The following is a 21123-nucleotide window of genomic DNA, read 5'->3' on the forward strand; positions in this document are numbered from 1 at the left end:
TTTGATAAGGGCATTCCATAATATAATTATGCTGAACAGTTCTGCCTCACTCCACCTGAGATCTGGCTCTGTTAGGCTGACACTGCTGGACTAACATCAGTGCCCCAACAAGGAGTTAGACACCTTAGGCATGCAGACATACTTCCCTTGAACACTCAGCTGCAGTTGGCTGGTGCTCTGGTGCTCTGGTCCTCTGTAAGTCAGTCTGCAACAAGTTCCCCGTTAACTCGAAATACTGCTGCACTATGGCTGGAGTACTGACTGTGGCGAGTGTCATCTGAGCCGTCTCAAAGAGCCTTCCTCGTGAGAAATGTGCCCAAATAGCAAGCGACTCCAGGCCAGATCTGTGCAGTTACAGTGGCACAGATATGAGGTTTTGAGTTGTAGTTCAGTCGCTGGTTCAGTAGAGCAACACTTTTGTGCCTTATGCATCTCTATTTAATTCAGAGCATGATGTTATACCTGCTGTATTCAAGGGTAATTCCCCGGGAATATGAATCTTTTGTATACAGTGTGGGGCCAACCTGTCTTTTGTTTGTATTGTTGATTCTATTTTTAGAATGTTTTAATATTCTGAGCCATGTGGCGATGGCTCTGTGGTTCTAATATTTAATCTTGGATCCTCTTTCATGAGTATTTGCACTACATTGATGCCACTGGAGGCTCCGGCAGATTGCTTTAATAGAAAAGGTATTTCCAGTCCTTCCACAGTGTAGCGTGGCCAATCGAAAGCTATTGCATGAGGTTTGACAGATAGGCGGCTTACCGCGAATCTGCGAGGCGCGTCGCGGCAAGCCCAGCGGAGGGATGGAGCGTGTTCGCTCCCTTTCCACTCTGTCTCAGGACCCAACTCAGATAGACGCTCCTCAATGTTATCACCCCCGCTCCCTGTGTGATCGCCTCCTGCCCCCTTTCACCGCTGGCACTGAGACTTGACTCTGAATAACTGTTTCTAGTTTGCTGACTTACCCCAGGCCCACCCCCCACCCCCCACCTCAACGCTCACCCTCCTCTCCCTGATTCGCATACACACTCTCACTCACTCACTCTTTTGCTGTTTCTCTCTCTCTCGCTCTCTCTCTCTCTCTCTCTGGCTGTCGATCTGCTCCTTTCTCACTCTGTCTCTTCAACTCCCCACCATATCCCGAGTTCTGTGTGTTTTGTCTTTGTAAAGCAAAGCACATTTTAATCCCCCTGTTTTCCCTTGTGTGTTTCTCTGTTTCTTTTTTCCCTCTCATTCAGTCCTATTCAGTGTAAATTCAAAATGTTGTATTGGCTTGAGATGCAAACCAGAAAATATTGCTACATAATTCTGGCAAGGCAAGATAATACAATGATACTAACACAAAATGTACACGGGTTTATTTCGTCAAGGGAGATGAAAAGGATTGGCAGGTTCCGAGGTTTAGCTCTCGCTCACACGGTTCTCCCACCCGAGTAAGCTCTTCAAGTTGACTTTGCCGCTAATGTCCTGTGCTGCAGTTAGTTTCAGGTGCTTCCTGGTGACTGCGGACGCTGGTTGGACTAATAGCTGGTGTGCGGTGCACAGCACTGTCATTAATGCCTTCTTTAGCAGAATAAACTCCATCTGCCTCCATGAAAGCTGCACAAACCAGTCAAGTAAAAAATGAAAATAACCCTGGGCAGTTTTATTAACCTCAGTAGGATTATTTCCTTCCATTTGGCTCGTTTTATTTACTTGCTTATGTATTTGTATATTTATTTATCTGCATCAGCAGTGATTTTGTGCAGATTGCCACTGTGCTGTAGACGAGAGGAAGAAATGTGCTGGTCCTTTATCTGTGTTTCTCAGCTGGTACTGCATAGGGATAGGATAGGGTGTAGTGATGCAGGTTAAGGATTAGTTTGGGGAGTTGAGGTTTAGTTTGGGGAGTTGAGGTTTAGTGTGGGGAGTTGAGGTTTAGTGTGGAGAGTTGAGGTTAAGGATTAGTTTGGGGAGTTGAGGTTTAGTTTGGGGAGTTGAGGTTTAGTTTGGGGAGTTGAGGTTTAGTGTGGGGAGTTCAGGTTTAGTGTGGGGAGTTGAGGTTTAGTGTGGGGAGTTGAGATTTAGTGTGGGGAGGTAAGGTTTAGTGCAGAGAGTTGAGGTTTAGTGTGGGGAGGTAAGGTTTAGTGTGGGGAGTTGAGGTTTAGTGTGGGGAGGTAAGGTTTAGTTTGGGGAGTTGAGGTTTAGTGTGGAGAGTTGAGGTTTAGTGTGGGGAGGTAAGGTTTAGTGTGGAGAGTTGAGGTTTAGTGTGGGGAGGTAAGGTTTAGTGCGGAGAGTTGAGGTTTAGTGTGGGGAGGTAAGGTTTAGTGTGCGGAGCTGCGGTTTAGTGTGGAGAGTTGAGGTTTAGTGTGGGGAGGTAAGGTTTAGTGTGGGGAGGTCAGGTTTAGTTTGGGGAGTCTGAGGTGAGCTAAGGTAGTGATGTTATCACACAGAGTGAGATCAGTCTCATTCGGGTGGAGAGACTCAGATTATGGCTGGGTGGTTGAGCGAGTCACGTTAAGATGAAGTAAAATAAGTCTGAGTGGATTTTGGTTAGAACACCTGGGTGTGCTGAGCGAGAGCTGTTTCGGGAGAATGAGAGCAGTTTAGATGAAGTCATGAGGGTAGAGATGGGGGTGCAGTGGGTTTCTCTCTTACTGAGGCTGAGCGAGGCACATTAAGGTGAAGTCAGCTCAGTAAAGTAGTTTTGACTTTGTTCTTTCTCTCTCAATCTCGATTTCTTAAACACCAATCTGCGTTTCTTCTTTTTGTTTGGGCACCATGTGTAGTATATTGAACAGTTTTTTTTCTCTCTGCTGTTGTAAACAATGCTTTGCAGCAAAACAGTGAGCTGAGATTATCCATGCCAGGTGTTTTGTAACATTAAGGTCAGCTGAAGGATGATTATAGTATTGTTGTTGGTGTTGATGGCTCTGTAACCAACGTGTCTCTGTAAGTCAAATACCTCTGCCACTGAAGAGCTAGTACCTGCTACTTGTATACTGGATGAGATATAAGCCTTTTCTAAATGTCAGCAGTCTTATTTTTGAAGCACTGTCTGTCCTGGATGTTTCATGTTTGTTGGAGTTAAAATGTTAAATTAAAGCTGGGTTGAAGGTAAACCCAGGTGATCAGGTGATGTGATGTGAATATTATAAATACTCAGAGGGACTGCTTCTCTGTTGGGACTTGGAACACACATCTTATGTTAACTGACTCCCTTTCTGCAGAACAAAATGAATCTGAGTTTCTGCCTCATTCATTTTCTTCAAAGTCTTTTTTTTAAACAGCATCGTACCTTTGTAAAATAAACACAGTACTAACATTTGCTTGTTGTTTGTTTGTTTACAGGAGCGTGACATTGAGTACTATGATTCCAAGGCGGACTCAGACTCCGTAAGTATTGTTTATTTGTGTTATTGACTTGTCCTCCACCCCTCCCATTGTGACTGAATGCAGCAGCCCGTTCTCCACTTATCTGTCTGGTGAAAATTGACCATGTCACTTTGACTTTTTCTGCAGAAGAGATGTTGGGTTCCAGGCATGTAGCACTCCTCCCTGGCTTCTCCACACTAATATGCTGTGCCTTCTTTTCAATGAAATTACATAGCAGCAGGTTATCAAATTTCCCACTTGTCTTAGAGCTTCTTCAGTGCTGGGCCCTGGCAGCTAAGAATTCCTAGGCCCAATACACTGTGTATTAAACAGTGGTCTATTTGCTAGATCTTATTTTGACTTTATGTTCACTATCGATGACATGTTTTGTTCTTTTGTTGGCATACTTTTGCCATTTCATCTGCGGGGCATGTCCTGCAATGTTTTTGTGTCATTTTGTTGTCATATCCTTGAGGATCTGTCAAGCATGCTGACAAACCCCACTTCCAGCACCCATCCACCCCACTACCCACCTCCCAGTATTCATCTCAATGTCACAAGAACAGCTCATGACAAGGAGCTGATTTATTGGCTGCTAGGGGAAATGTGAAATTCCCAAACTACCAAAGCACAAAGGTAGGAATGAAGGTGTGAATGGATAAGAGAAGGAAGAAAGAAGGAGAAGGAGGGGGGGAGCGGGGCAGAAGCATAAATCAAAAGCGGGGTATTCGGATGTGATTAATGGCAAATAGTTAAGGACCTGTCAAGACCTCTAATTGGAAGAGATCAGTCATCGTTAACACGGCACCCATGGAGGCCTGGGCTCCCTCTCACCTCTGATGTGGGGTTCATCCTCACTGGCCGTGGGAGCGAGGCTCCCCTCCATCCCTCCAGCCCTGCCATTGGTTAGTGCCATTTCAGAAGTTCATTGCTGGAGCACATATCCATGTTCGTCCACCATCTCCCCTCCACCCTTCTTGCTGGTTTAGGGGGGCAGCAGAAGGAGCAGTAGGGCAGGAGTCTCGAACAGCTTGCCAGTGGGTGAGGTGCCACGCACACACCCTGTAATGCATGTGCAGAGTAGTTAAGCTACTGGAGACACTGTTTTCAGAGCTTTTGGTTCATTTATACAGCCAGATGAAGTTAGAAACCCACTGGTGTAGGGATATGGGTTATAATGCAATGTAGCCAGATTCCTTATGATCTCAGTGATCAACTGTTAGTAGTTCATTAAGTAGCAGAAAAGGGGATGGTGGAATAAAAATAATGGAGTCAAGCCCTGCCTTGATTATCTGTCATGCTCTGAACCTTTGGTCCTGAGAAAGAGAAAGGAAGTTTGCACCTGTCCTTTGACTGGGTGAAATTGACTGACATGAATCCACTCATTATCAAAACAGATAGAGAGGCTTGGGGAGAGTGATTTTTAGCAGTCAATCACTTCATGCAAATGAATCCTTCTTCAAATTTGTACCCGGATTTGTGGAATATCTTTACCACCCATCCTGCTCACCAGTTCAGCAGCCGAGCTCTTGTTTTACTCACCAGCCCCAAGCCTTATTCCAGCTCTGAGTGCCCACCAGAGTGACCTGTCCTTCATGGTTTGATCATTTAATGAAGCCATGATTGTGATATACTCAAGGATCTGACAGTGTCCTAAGGATCTACCGAAATAATTGATGGTGATTTGTCAATGAGGCAGGAATTAATGCAACTTCTGACATAGCCAGATAAGACTTTAGGCCATTCTTCTGTGTCTCCTCTCTTCTGTAGCGCTGTTGAAAATTACCCATAGGGCCTCATTCCCAACTTTCCCAAAGATGGAATTGCCCAAGGGACAAGACACCTGCATCTTTAACAGTCTCAAATGGCACACTTTGTACACAGTTGATGCTTCGTTGAACAGGACACGGGACATGCACAACCTGTGTATTGCTTCACATTGAGCTGTCAAATGTTTCAGTTTGGCTCATTTGCTTGCATGCTTGATTGGTTGACCTTCACTGAGAGCCCAAACCTGTCCGGTCCTGGCTTTGACATTGGTGCATGGAGCAAGATAGACTCCAGTGCATGATTTCCAGGGACCTTGTGGCCCAGCCATGATTGGCCAAGGACAGTCTCCACCTATCCATCCCAGGAAAGAATTGTTATCTGTCACATCCACAGGGTATTTGTGGATGCCTGTGGAACAGGAATCATTCTCACCACAACGGAACAATAAGAAACTAGAACACCCTCTGGCCTCTAGCATGCAAGCTTTCCTCTGTAAAAGGTTCATTAGCTCAGATGGTCATAATGTGACTGGTTCCATACTCCAAATACATATTTCGGTAACACTTTACAATAAGGTTACATGAATTGGCATTAACTAATGTTCTTTGTGTATTTGTACATGATTAATCCATGTTAACAACAACAATAGTTAATGCCTATTAATATTGGAATGAAAAAAACAGTTTTTGTTAATGGTTAATTCATTATGAAAGTATATCATTGCTAATGGATAAATATTAATTTAAGTAATACATCAGTTGGTAGTTAACAAATACATTAACTAATGAAAAGTAAATTTGATGCTTAATTAATTTATTTGTACCTGAATTCATTCATTTTAACAACTACATTAGTTAATACACCTTAAGTGTGGCCCATATTTCAAAATGTGACTTTTTCAGTTTATCATCACTTGTTAATGTGTATAATGAGAGCTCCAAAATCTGGTATCAGTTGGTGAGATTAAGCAAATATTTCCAGAGATATAGAGATGTAACTTCAAAACACAGATAACTGCTCTCCCTATTGAGATATACAGTAGCAGCAATAATACTGCAAAGAGTGTCCACAAATTTTGATAGCCCTAATCAACAGGTAAATTCTTCTTGCCAGGTAGCTATCCCACAATAACTTGCATATGAATACGAAAAGTGAGTCTTTTGTTTGCCTCCAAACTACCGTCCTGTTAAACTGCTACTTCATTACAGAGACCGATATGCACCTTTCAAACAATATCAATGGCGAACTTTGGCGAACACTATTTGTTATGTTTATCAGAGCTTGGAGGACCAATCATTTACACAACAATGAGAATTTAGAAATTTAGATGACTGGTAGAACTGATATTCAGGAATGCGATTCTGGTATTAACTCAATTACAATTGTGATTTTGTTTATGATTGTATGTTTTTTGGCTCCCCGTGAAATGGCCTAGTGCGAGAGATGTATCTGAAGCTCCTACCAGGTCACATATTTAGAACAATATTGGGCTTTATCAGGTAAATTAGGACTGAGGATGGAGATGGATGGAGCCTGCTGTTGAAGCTCTCACAGTCAGAGAGGGAGTAAAGCAAGGTTAACCGTAACTAACCGTGCAGTCTCTTAGAAGGTATAGTATTTATCTGTGCGGCGAGGAAACACAGGTAGAGGGTGTAGTAATTTTGGTACAACATTGTGCTATAGAAGCGTGGTAGCATAGCAGTGCTGTAGAATGTGTCTGAGGGAATTGGGAAGCAGGCAGTGTAGTGTTTTAGAGGAATGTAGTGGTGCTCTGGGGCAGTGTAGGAAGTGGGAGGTGTAAGTTGGTACAGGGAGACTGAGTGATCTAGCCAAAAAAGGGGACAACTACTATCTGCAAAAAAAAAAAACTACTTTTCTAACAGGTTTAAAAAATATATTTATAAACGAGAGTCAATTTATTTTTTAATGGAAAGGATGAAAGACCTTGGCTGCCTGAAATTCTTTACTTTTCTTGGTCTGTCCTCCGCCCTCCCTCTCTCTGTCTCTGCGACTCAACCTGCCTGCAGATCATATGGATTATTCAGTCCATTGACGTGGATCGGGGCTGAAGCGCTCCTGAATGCTGACAGGGAGATCTGGCTACCAAGGCCATATACTGGATATGCCAGTACGGCATCCTGTTATTATAAAAAATAAATGAAAACTGAAGTGCGGTTCATGTGGCCATGATTGGGTGGGGTGGGGGTGGGGGGGCATGACCTGGCTCATTGGTTGGTGGGAAGTTGCCGTGACAATCGCAGTCATGGAAGAAGGATGCCGCTCCCTCTGTTCAGGAGCAGAGATTTTAATCTATTCAGTTTTACCAAGTAGCTGATGACATGGTGTTATTGATACATTTTTCTCTGAAGGGGAAGGTGAGAGTCTAGGCTCAGAGGAGGTGGAGGGGAGGAAGACAGGATGAAGATTAGATAGAGGAAAATGACGATGAAGGTTTGGAGAAAGAAGAGAAGGTGGAAGACACCTTGAGGTTAAACTGAAGGAGCTTACATAGTGAGGTAGAATTTAGCCATAACCAGAAATAGCACCTTTTACCTATCTAGACAGTTTTAGGATGCATGCTCACTACATGTCGCTGGAGGTGTAGCCTGTTTTAGGACAATGTTTGTTCCCTTTCCTCAATGCTGTGACCAGCCGGATCCTCAGTGTGGCTCTGTGGGCTGGGCAGTGCTCCTGTGGTCCAAGCTGTGTGTTTTGGCCCGGCCTGTGTCGCTGCGTGTTGTAGTCTAAGCTGGGTCCGGTGGCCTGGACTGACTCTGTCTGAGCGGTTTGTTCTGCAGTGCAGCTTTGATTGGTCAGGTCATAAAACTGCTGACTCTTGGGCTTTGCGTCCCATCTGTCCCTGTTTGTGCCTGCATCGGTGTTTCTCAACACACACACACTCACACACTGAAAAGAAGCTTCCCTTTCCATTATTTGCTTCCCCTGGCATAAAATGCCTGAGTTCTTTGTCCGCTTGTTTGAATGTGCAATATTTTAATCTGCTACTCTTCCACCTTCACACTAATAAACAAACATGCACATACGGACGTACAAACACACACACACACACACACACACATCTGAATGAGGCCTCTCATTCCTATATACAAACACAGAATTGCGAGTGAGACAGAGTTCCAGCCACATGGCCCCCACAGGGCGGAACCCAACGTGAGCAGAGAAAACAGGGCAAGGAGAAAGGTGGGACTGAAAGAGTCTTCAAAGTGTCATTTTTGGCCTCTTCAACCTTTAATTAAACCTTGAAAACTGGGGAGATAAAATTAACAAATTGGGTAATGAATCGAGCAAAACAGGTGGTAAATGGCTGAAGAAAATTAACCAATCAGTCTTTCCTGTGCGGATTTATTTAGCACCTAATTAGACACTGCCTTGGTTAATTATGATTGGGCTCTTGCAAAAAAATTTAAATAAATAAATAAAAAAATCTGTGCTAGAATGACAGCCAGGAAAAAAAACACAAAGAAATAAACACGAAGAAATAAACAAATAAATGCAGCCGACTCCAGATTGCAGCCATATTGGGGTCAACTCCAAGTACAATTACATTGACTGTTATTCCATGATCGGCAGTAGAAGTTACATTTACCACATGACTGCAGTCTCTAATTAGATTTTTTTTGCATTACGTGTAATGTAATGTCCATTGCCAAGCTCGTTCGCTGGTTGTGGTGTGTACTGGGGAAGTTTCTGTAGCAAAACACAGGCAGTGGGGTTTGTCCTGGGTCTATGTCCTGAATAGACTCCACTGTCTTAGCAGCACTCCTCTGTCTGTGCTTTTAATGTATTCTAATTGTAATAGAACAGACTGCCATCAGGCCCCATCAGCGCCTCATTAAGGATGAAGAGATTAAGAAGTGCTTGTAAGAATCCAGATGCAAAGTGACAGGGGGTTCAGCATCAACATCGCCCTGCTCTGATATGTAATCAAGCAACCCTGCACCCCACCTCCCCTTCCCCCCATGTTTTTTTGTGGAGGGGTGGGGGGGTGTAATTGCAGCAGAGGTTTCGACAGACAGCCTCTTTCTGTCGTGCTGCATTGGGGTGCAGAGGTCGCCCACATCAAAACCCACCATCCAGTGAACAGGAGAGCGTTTGCCATTTTAACTCCCCATTCCACTCAATGGCATTAGTAATAATGTATTAGCTCACAGGGTTTTGCTGGTCCCCCGCTTTTAAGAGGTTGCTGTGGCCTTAAACTAATACAAGAGTGCCCTCTCTCTGGATATACAGTGGTTACTTAGGGAAATAATATCTGTGGATCATCCAGGGTTGCCATGGTTAGGTTTTTGCTAAGGTTACAGTGTCCGCATTGTGTACTCTAGCATTACCCACTCAGAGGAGTCTGCCGGCTCTCGCGGGGCACAGGGCTTCCGATTGGTGCATTTTCTCGTGTGAAGGCAGGATTATATAAACAATGCTTCCGTGGAGAGGCTTTAGTGCTGTGTGCAGAGAGGAGGATTGTGGAAGTGAAGGGCTAAGCGTCTGACTATTGACAGGGCACTTGTGAGCGCGGCTGATAACCGCGGAATGAGTGTCAGGGCTTTGGGTGGCTTATTGGGACCTCTCAGAGCATCAGAACGACACACACGCACTCCACTGGCCGAGGCCGGGAAAGCACAGAGGAGTGATTGCACAGGGAGTGTGCTGGGCTGCCGTCACAGCCCAGAGCCAATGAGGAAGCGAGGTTCTGATGATTTGGCTGTGATGAGATTGTGCCATTATATTAGGGCTAGCCACAGTGATGGGAGGCTGTGATGATGGAGGTAATCATGGATATGAGTACGCCGTAGTTTCCATGATGAAATGGGAACCGCCTGATTTGCATGGATCTGTGGGCTGTTTATCAGCCCATGTAAGATATGGATGTGTTATGTGGTGTAAACAATTGACAGTGAAGCACTTCAGTTTAAGACAATCGTTGTCCAGCCTGCTTTTGTTGTGAGTCTGCACACGTGCATGTGTTTGCATCTGTTTATGATAATCTTGTCTTCCCCTGTCTTCATGAAACATGGGACTGTTCACTCTCCATCTTCATATTGACATGCAAGAGGGGCATCCGGCAAACTCACTTTTTTTGTTCATCCCGACAACAGCTTGTAATTGCATTTTAATAGACAATTAGAACTAGGCCATAAATCAATGCACGGCACCGGGAGTATAGATTGAATCAAATTTTTGCTAAACATATTCAGGCTAATCAGTTCTGTTTTTACTGGCCCATCTCTGATTAACCCAGTGTGTTCTTTCACAGTCATTGTGTGTGTGTGTGTGTGTGTGTGTGTGCATGTGTACGTGCATGCATGTGTGTCCAGGACTTGTGCCGTGTGTGTGCTCATCTATTTGAATGCATGTCAATATGAAATAATTGTATGCTGAAGTATTTTTTAAATATTCTATTGTGTATTTAGTACACTTTAATTATAATTAGCATTTATATGCATTATGCTTGCATGCTTGTGTGTATGGATATAGTACTTGTGTCATAGAACTCCTGTAATGTTGCAGTTCTACCAAGTAAACATTATATTACTCCTGTCATATAATGTTATAATGTGTTTGTAACGGCTATAATAACACTTATAATTAGTAATGTGCTTGCCGGCTGTTTTGAGGCTATGTTTAATGCACACACATTTTGTCAGTATTCGTAGACAGGAAAACTTACAAAGAAGTTTTATTGAAAAGGGAAATGCATAATAATACAGTGTTTAACCGCAAATTTGTGGCAGTGCAATTGTGTGTGTGTGCGCATGCGTGTGTGTGAGAGTGTGTGGCGTGAATTCCCAGAGGAGGAAAAGGAATAAATAAATAAATAAATAAATAAGCCAAAGCTACTGTTTAGATCTAGATCCTATTTATTTTTAAATTACTGGCCCTAGAAAAGGCAAGGTTTCTCTTCTGTTGATAGCTTATCAAGATTGAATCCAAAATGTCACATTAATGGAGAAAGATTAAATTCTGAATGCCCTTCATCCTCGTTTGACATTTAACACCTTTCAGATTTTAGCGTGAGGAGCCAAGGCATCTGACAAAAATCACTCTACTCAGCAGCAGGCAACACCCAGAACCCTGCTCTCACATTACAGTCAGGGGGGAAAGCGGGCAGTAACATTTTATTTCAGGGTTTTACTAGATTAGACTAAAGTATACATGGGCAAGACAAGGGACTTTGTTAGCCAGGCCACATACTGATTATGAACTAGTCATTGGTCCAGGGTATTACATTTACATTTTGAATTTATAGTTTATGTGCAAAGGTGATAAACACAAGAAGCTTCTGGCCACATTGTTTCCCCAAAAAATCTATCAAAGATGACCCCTGACTGGGTATTCCCATGCTTTTAACATGAGATAGTCCATCGTCCTTTTCAATGTATCTTTGTGTTTCACCCGATTTAAATCATACTCTCCCCAAATTTGAAATGATGAAATGTACCCAACATCTGCTGTACACACTCGGTTTGGTGTGACAGGGTTAAGAATCACGCTAACAAGTGTTGACAGAGCAAAGACAGGCTGAGCTGTCTGATGACTCCGATGAGAACATTATTACCCAGAGCAAGGACTCTCATCCGCGATTGACAACGAGAGATAGAAGCTGGGTGACATTTCAGCATAGCCCAATCAATCAAAACTGCAGCAAAGCCAAAATCATTAGTTTCCCTCAGCTGCTATCCATTTTCAGAGAACACAGTCATATGGAGATTGCCGTAGTTTTTGTTTCAGAGTAATAACATGATGCACAAATGACAAAGTCTTTTTAGGCCTTTGAAATTCTAACTGTTGAATGCATTTTCTGCTTTTCCCCAGTGTTCTGTCAGAATACTTTTGAAGTTCTTAAGTTTGAAGTCAGAATATCTGTGCTCTCTATAGAAGGGATACATTTGCATTTGATTTGACATGGAAGTTAATTTGGTTACCTGCATTGGGAGGCAAGAAGTAGATGAATGCATGGAAATAATTAGGTGAAGAAATTAAATCAAATTGTTATTTATCAATCTTTCTTTAAATTAAGGTTTCTGCTCACGTTGTGTAGCCCATGGGTGTTGATTCATGTATACACTATGACTAGGAATGTGCACACTTTGTACTGTAACTGAATCCCCAGGACAATGTTGCTGCTGTTTATTTAGAAATTGTTTTATAGCATGTGAGTAAGGTTATAAGGCTCATTAGTGATTCAATTTAGGGTGCTGATAAGGTTAGACATTGATTTGAGGTAAGAGGGAAAGTTTAGATTGAGAATTAGGAAATCTAATCAGACAAGACAAGGGTTATTCAGTTAACCTGTGCAATTGCATAATCATGTTCCACATTAGACAATTGGTAATAAAGTGTGCATACTAATGTACTTTTAAAGTATAATGTATAGCCATTTGAAGTCATGCAGAGTTAATGGTCATACTCTATACACTGTTACGTAAAACAGTGTCATCCACTGATGGTTGATCCGTTCAGCCATCTTGTTAATGAGAAAAAAACAGGTTCTGGACAAATATCAGTATAGCACTAATTCTGTCTCCCTTTTTGTAGCTCAGTGGTTGCAACTGTTATATTGTATATTGCGATAGTTTTACATAAACCTCAGCTGAAATATTGAGCCCCAAAAACTTCATGATGAAGGGTGAGACAAAGGGAGAGATGAGTTACTCAGTTTTTTTAATTGATAGAAACACTTAATAGAAACATGATGGTGAGGTTTTCTATGTTTTCAGAAGATAGCCAGGGAATTTGCCTTTTGAACCAATTGGGGAAGTTTGTTCACCCGTTGGAGAATGGGGGCGGATAAGATGCCTGCACAGCCTGAATTGCAGCTGCTAGAAGTGATGGAACAGCCAGCCGGTGGAAGGATGTTGAATGGGGAGGTCTGGTTGGAGTGTATGACATGATCACTGCATGAAGATAGGGAGGGCAGTACCAGTTGTGTAACGCTCACAGCCAGAAACCCAAACGCAGACCACAGTATTCCAAAAACTTTTGTCTTTATTCGGTCCGAGGGTCAAAGCCAGGTAATCCAATAGACACAGTGCCAAATCAAGAGGCAAAAGGGAAGTCACAAAAACAGTCCATAGGTCAAAATCCAGGAGATCAGAAAGGCAGAGGTACAGAGGAATAGGCACAGGGAGAGTCGTAAACAAAGCGAAGATCAAAAACCAAAAATCGCAAGCAACCAAAACAGAAGGGAATAAGCGAACTCGAAGGCAAAAGGGCGTCTCAGGAATCTAAAAAAAATCAGCACTGAAAGTATGATCAACATTCTGACCAAGGTGAAAACTCAGACTGGGGTTTAAATACACAGAGGAATGAGAAGAAACTAGGCAGGGAATGTGAGTGAGGGCGATCTCACAAATTAAGTGAGACACATGAAAGGGCAATCAGTCAATAACAAGGGAGGAACGAAGACGCAGGACTGGATTCACATCGACAAATGGCTCCGGATTAGGGAGTAGACAATTGTACAGACTTAAAAAAAGCAGTGAAAGTTAGAGAACAGGTGCGAACACTTAAGGCAGGCAATCAGACTTAGAACAGGGAGGTGGAGCTACAGAGCAGTGCAGAAATAGGGAGAAATGTAAATATGTTAGTTACAGGATTAAACTATAAATACCCAAAACTGTGAATGTTAGTAAGTTAGTTATACAAACATATTAGTGTGTTAATATAATTAGTACTGTACAAATTCTATGTTAGTTGGGATTAGTAGATTAGTGCTATCTACAAACACATGGAGAGAAGCAAGTAAAGTGAGACGGAGAAGGAATCATGGGAAACCGGAAAATTCCAAGAATACCCGAATAGTGAATCACACACACAGACTACCCTAGTGACTCAGGCTCAGAACTACATAAAGACACAGACATCATGGGGAAAGATGAGTTCAATGAACAATGACTGTAAATGGAAACCATGCATTCATTCATTCATTATTCTAACCCGCTTATCCTGAACAGGGTCACAGGGGGGCTGGAGCCTATCCCAGCATACATTGGGCGAAAGGCAGGAATACACGCTGGACAGGTCGCCAGTCTATCGCAGGGCACACACACAATTCACTCACACACTCATACCTATGGGCAATTTAGACTCTCCGATCAGCCTAACCTGCATGTCTTTGGACTGTGGGAGGAAACCGGAGTACCCGGAGGAAACCCATGCAAACACGGGGAGAACATGCAAAATCCACACAGAGAGGCCCCGGCCGACGGGGATTCAAACCCATGACCACCTTGCTATGAGGCGGCAGTGCTAACCACTGCACCACCCGTGCCACCTAAATGGAAACCATGAATATGAAAAATAATTAAGTTGCAAAAACACAGAAACTAACAGACAGAATACAGGATATTACAAGTTGCAGCGTGAATTTGTGTGAATTTTAACAGGTTGAAGACCAGGCAGGCAGAAACATTCTGCATATGTTGCAGTGGCCTGATGACATTGACCAGTAAACTGGCCAGAAAGGTGTAGCAGAAGAGCATAAGTAGAATATAGTAGAACACAATTACAAGCCTCTTGGGTGAGGAAGGGCCAAATTCCCCTAGTTTTGGAAAGCTACCCAAGCCCTTCTGGTTCAAAAATGACAGGTCACCCAAAAGTTACAGTGTTGCCAGACAACCAATGCAAGTCATTTCTTTGGTATTTAAACAGTGGACATAATTCATTCAGTTTTAGCCACTGTGAAAATAATCTTTTTACATAAAAGTTCTTACTGTAAGTAGTCCAAAATGTCAGATTGAGCATCTGGAAATTATGACTACTTAACCCCAAACCTTGGTGCCATTTCGGCTTGCTGGCCTTAATATATGGTGTTCCCTCTGTATTGTGTGTTAAATGACTGTCTTTTGAAGATTCTTCCTGCATCTGACTGGGGTAATGAGGGTCTCGCTGGCCTTCAGGAAGTCCTGTCTCCCGACCAGCCCCCCCTCCTCTAGCACAAATGTGTCTGTCCAGCCAGTCTTCCCCGCTCAGTAGAGAAAGGCTGACTGATGGTCACCCCGGGGGCTCTGTTTTTGGGAGGGGAATGAGGACACTCACTCTATAATTAAGTATTGTTTGCCATTCACTATTGACAGAGTGCTAATCTGCACAGCCCTTTTATGTGTTTTGCGATAGCCATCTTTTTGGTGCTAATTGATTTTCAGCATTTTGTCCCTCGTTTAATACCTGCTGTTTCTGGTGGGCAAGGGAAAAACAAGATGGATGCTAAACAGGGACCTATGAGTAGCCAGCACTTGCCAAAAGAAAAGCACCTGGTGATTTGTTGTGTGTATGTGTACATCCGTGCGTTTGTGTGTCTGTGGGTGTGTATGTGAGTGTGTGTTCAGTATGTGTGCTTGTGTTTGTGTGCTTGTTTGTCTGTGTATAATTGCTATTGTTTTTTCCAATAACATCAAACAAGACTTAAGTGTTTCTCCACAAATGCTGTTGCTGTTGTTGTGGTGAAGTGCTGGGCAGGGGGTGGGCCCATGCTGGGGGGTTCCTGGGAAGGGGGTCCTCTGGGGCTACAGAATTGTTCCTGGGCACTGTGCTGTTGGAGATAAGACATTTTCTAAGCATTGGAAATTGAATGGAGTCCACAAACCCAATCACAGTAAAGCAGTTTTGTTCAGAAGGGGGCTGACTGTGGTGTAACTGGGCCGTTTGAAGTCGAGAGATCAAGCTGATTGGTGAAGATGAAATCGAAGATGATTCCAGGGCATTATGTCACAAGTGGATAGTGTGTGTTTACTGCACCAAAGGCTTTAAAATAAAGTAAGTTTGTCAGAAAGTAAGGAACTAAATAAATGAATAAAATGAATAAATAGAATGGGAGGGGTGGAGAGAGATCAGAGGAGGCTTGAGTCTGTCTCCCTCGCGGATGTCACCTCACTCTCTTTAATGTGCTCCACTGTCACTAGCTGACCAGTCCTTAGTTGTACATTTTAGTATTTAAAGGGTTAAAAACCCAATCTGATCTAAATTTTAGGCATAACTTTCAGAGTGTGCATGTTCCATTAGCATATCTTCATGTGTTGTTGAATTGTTGGATTTTTTACTGAAAGAAATATAACAGTTTCGTTATATATTCATGTCATGTCATCCAGGTAATGACATGGTATGCTGTTCTGTTGAGTTTTTAAAGGAAACTGCTTGTATTACCATGGCCATTTGCAGAAGCAGGGAGCTGTCATGTCTCTTTGAACAAAGTGGAATAGAATGCAATAATAGCCGGTATGACATTGTTCTGAAAATGATGGCTGCTTAAACAAAATTTTGCCTTCTTGCCCTTGGTCTATTTAGTTATGATGCATGCAGTTTTCTGTTGGAAAGGTGTGATAGAAAAGAAACCTTTATTTGCTCATTCCAATTTTTATGTATGTTAAAATGTACATAAGGGATAATACCGTATGAGCGAGTCAGTTATGAGGAAATAACCGCCCGACAGGGTGGAGCTATGGCCCGATGGGAACTCGACAGGGTGGAGCTATGGCCCAATGGGAACTCGACAGGGTGGTGCTATGGCCCGATGGGAACTCGACAGGGTGGAGTTATGGCCCGATGGGAACTCGACAGGGTGGAGGTATGGCCCAATGGGAACTCGACAGGGTGGTGCTATGGCCCGATGGGAACTCGACAGGGTGGAGCTATGGCCCAATGGGACCTCGACAGGGTGGAGCTATGGCCCAATGGGAACTCGACAGGGTGGTGCTATGGCCCGATGGGAACTCGACAGGGTGGTGCTATGGCCCAATGGGAACTCAACAGGGTGGAGCTATGGCCCAATGGGAACTCGACAGGGTGGTGCTATGGCCCAATGGGAACTCAACAGGGTGGTGCTATGGCCCAATGGGAACTCGACAAGGTGGAGCTATGGCCCAATGGGAACTCGACAGGGTGGAGCTATGGCCCAATGGGAACTCGACAGGGTGGAGCTATGGCCCAATGGGAACTCGACAGGGTGGAGCTATGGCCTGATGGGAACTCGACAGGGTGGTGCTAGAGCCCGATGTGGACTCATACATTATCCTGCTTATACCACGACTAACTTGCCAAAGTAATGTATCTTTGGACAATTTATTTTTAGTTTCGAAACAAATGTATTAATTGATCATGCAAAACCCTGGAACTACCAATAAGAAGTACAGTTGGCTTGGGTACAATGCATTGCATGATCACTGTGAATGCATGTAATTGTTCACTGTCCACTGAATAAATGAGTAAATCAAAAATGGCCCCTGAGTGGCCATAAAAGGCACTCAGCAGAAGCGCAGACTTCACTCTGTAGCTGTGACATTTCAGCTTCCAGCCTCAGCTGTCACTGAAAGCCTGTGATGAGTCCGCAGTGGTGGAACACAAATGGCTTCTGCCTGCCAGTGCTGGCTTAGGTGGCTTCAAAATGGCCAGGGTTCCTTGGCTCCCTGCTATATGCTCTATGAGTTCCTCCCAGTAGCATGCCAGGCATCTACTCACAATCCATTGTAAAAAAAAATGAAAAAGGAAATGAAAATGACGGTGTCTGTCTGTGTTTGTGTGTGTGTGTGTGTGTGTGTGCTTCTCCTTTCAGGCAGAGTCAGATGGTGATGGAGATGAGGCCATCGATGAACGGAGCTCTCTAAAATTGGAGTTTGTGGATGATCCAAACTTCAAAAACAGGGTCAACTACTCCAGCACAGCTGTGCAGATCCCTACGGATATCTACAAAGGATGTGAGTAGTACAGTTTCTTCACCAGCCTCCTCTACATTCTGATTCGAGTTTTTGTATATTTGAAACAGAAGCAGGGCGTGGTCACACCAGCAGTGTACTTTTCACTGAGTTTCGTGTTCTAGCTCATCATCTGAGCTCATAAATAATAGACACTGATGTTTATGAACATATAGATTCGGTTGGTCTCATAAAAGCATGCAAAGCACCTCAATCTCTGCAGTAATTTCAATGTAATCTACATGTAATATACATGCAATACATGAGTGAGAATGAAAGCCATGTCTGCCTCCTTCTAAGATTATGTTTGGAGTCTGTGGTGTCTCTGACAGTAAAGCAACACCACCACTGCGTTCACAACATTCTCCTCTGGCAAATGTCCATTCACTGTACAAGGGGCCCCTATCTCTGGATTAGCTTGATGTCCATTGGCTCACACCCAGTCATTTATGCTGGGACAGTTGCTGGTTGTTTCGGGCAGAAGATGACCAAAGTAGTCCATTGAGATCCCTCTCTGCTAACATCTGTGAGTTGATGGGTGGGTGTTTTGGCTGTGGTCAATGGGGCTGCACAGAGAGAGAGAGAGAGAGAGATAATTAAAGAAATGCAGGGAATGTGAGAAACTCATGGAGCAAGGTGGCTGATTGGAGGTGGGAGGTAACTGAAGGAGTTGAGAGAGGAGCGAGAAGAAGAGACACTGTACTAATATAAACCGTTTATAGGTACAAAATGTTTATTTTTTATTATTATTATTCTTTTTGTTTCAGCAGCTGAATGAGGCTGTGGTTGTGTCCTGGTTTTATTTGTCTGTCTGGGACGATGGCCATTTATTGAGATTGACTCTATTCCCATAGCACAGTAATGAACCATTTTATGATTCATTATTCCAGGGATGATTATAGCTGTCTGGACTCAAAACTTTCTAATTAGCTCAGGTCAGACATTCAGGCATTTTTTTCCCAATTATCAATGCTTGTTGCAAAATGGATACAGGAAACTTTGTGCTGAAAAATAAACCATGGCGCAGAAGAGAGGTGATTGTGACCAGGGTGTTCTGGATTGGAAACAGCTGGCCTAATTTCAGACCTGGGTGTAATACCTATTTGAAATACCCGCTATACCTAACCAGTAAAATGCCTGCAAATTTCAGGTTACAATTTAAATGAAGAATAATTTTTTCACCAGTATTCAGAGCAGATTTGGTTTAGGACTTATCTGAAGCAGGTTTACTACATATATAACACAGCTGATTCATACGGATTCATTTATGAAAAGAACATGGCTATTATGTTCTCTAGCTGTGAATTTTAAAAAGTAATTTTGCTTCTTTATGATTTTCCATGCAGCCGTGCTGTAGTCTCCCTGCTGTACAAAGTGATTAATGGGAAAATGTGGTTGTGACAGTAAAATAAGAAAGAGTGACTAATTGTGCCTCTAGAGGAAAGAGCCAAAAATTTCCAGGAAACTTGAAGTCATCTGAATGGAAGTCATTTGAATATATTATTTTGAATAATCCCCTTACCCTCTTGCCTTTGTTGGAAAGTTGATGGCAAGTTACTGTGCAAGAATTTGAAGCTGGTCAAATTTTAAATGTTTTAAATAGCACATATTCATATTCATATTCATATTCAGTGTATGTGCATATTTTTCTGCAGTTTTATTCTTGCTGAGAATTTGTATTGAAATATAATATTAACTCTAGTAATTCAAGAATCTCAAAGAGTATTTGAAAGTGAAATCCTAGGTAATATGCTTGACCTGAAACAAGCCAAGCAGATAAAGATTTACTTTAGTCCAACCAAAAGCCAAACAGAAGTTCTAAGAGAGCTTCCCTTTAAAGGTTTATGATACAGAACATACCACATGCCATTCTTGTTATTTCAGCACAAACTTGCTACTGAAGACAATGTTATGCATGTGAGTCATGCTGTATCAGTATTCGTTTTATGTATACTAACTTTATTGGCATCTATATTATTATAATAGCATTAAGTCGACTGTCTTTGGATGGTCTGAGTTGTTGAAATTCACAACCAGACTCACTGGGGGAGGCTTTGACTCTTTTAACCAATCATAAGATATGTCTTATCCTGCCGAGATTGAAATGGTGGTGGGGAATATAGACTGCCACGGGGTTTTAAACTGAAAGAAAGGGAGATTTTAATCGAAGGAGATTTTAAGAGAATGAGAAATCCAGCGAAGCGCAGAGGTGTTAAATAACTGCGCTCAAGTGGAAGCCGAGTGGGTACATTTTCGCTCCCTAATTTCAGATTTTAATTAAACACACAGATGAAATGGAACTAGGATGAAAGTGGTTGCCTTTAAGAAAAATAAACTGTCCATCTCTCCAATAAAGAGAAGATAAACTAAAGAATTCTATAAAGATAGAAGCCATCTACAGTACTGTGCTAAAAATGTAGCAAAGCTTGAGTTGACAAAGCTGGTGGCCCTCCATGTCATAAGTTGTACGTATACATTTATTATTTGGCACTGGCAGTGCACTTTTTTGTGCAATGTACGAAGTTCTGTGGTACTTTTCCTTCATTTCACATGATCGTATGCATTCATGCGGTATGATTGGTGTTCATAGTGTATGTGTGTGTGATCGAGATGAATGTATAAAAAAATAAAAATAATTTGAATGTGGGTCCCTCTCCCAAAGGTCTTGTTTTAGAGTAAATGGGAATATATTTCATTTTCTTTTCAAACATAAACATTTTGAAAGCATAAGTAATGAGTAAATACAGTATGTACACAAATAAGCACAAGAAAGATTAGAGAGAGCAAAAAATATTTGTGAAGATGTGATGCTCTTTCTTCTGTAGCAGATGTGGAATGTGAATGAAAACAGTGATTATGGCATTTCTGAAGGTCAGTGCTGGGGAGCACAAGTCAGAGAGAGGGAGGGAGGGGGAGAAAACTGAAAAAAGCATGTGAGAATCAGAGAGGGCAGGGAGAGGGGCAACACTGAGGGAGGAAAAGGTCTATTTCAGGGCACCATAATGTTTGGGACATATCCATGCCAATGAAACTAGTCATGTTAATATCCTTGGCATGCAATGACCTGGTGCTCAGTGTCTCCAGTGATGCTTTACCTGGATTGTACAGCAGCAATCTAGCTCCTGCTTGTTTTGGGGGCTAGCTACCTAAACATGTATATTCACCATGTGGAATGCATGAAGGGTTTTCCCGTTTTTGGCTTTGAAAGATTCTTGCTTTAGCAGTATGTTTGGGATCATTGTCTTGTTGTAGGATGATGTACCATCCAATGAGTTTGTACTTGAACTTCAA

At 42.7% G+C, this 21123-nt stretch overlaps 1 protein-coding gene across 1 annotated transcript in view; it reads left to right on the forward strand.

The window, feature by feature from the left end:
• The window catches only part of cacna2d2a (calcium channel, voltage-dependent, alpha 2/delta subunit 2a), a 245439-nt gene that overhangs the window by 154329 nt on the left and 69987 nt on the right, over nucleotides 1–21123 (forward strand). The window contains 2 exon segments of the mRNA XM_061256915.1: nucleotides 3335–3383; nucleotides 17698–17835. Of these exon segments, the coding sequence (XP_061112899.1) occupies nucleotides 3335–3383; nucleotides 17698–17835 (187 nt within the window).

Source organism: Conger conger, chromosome 10 (assembly GCF_963514075.1).
Source record: "Conger conger chromosome 10, fConCon1.1, whole genome shotgun sequence".
NCBI classification, from domain to species: Eukaryota; Metazoa; Chordata; class Actinopteri; order Anguilliformes; family Congridae; genus Conger; species Conger conger.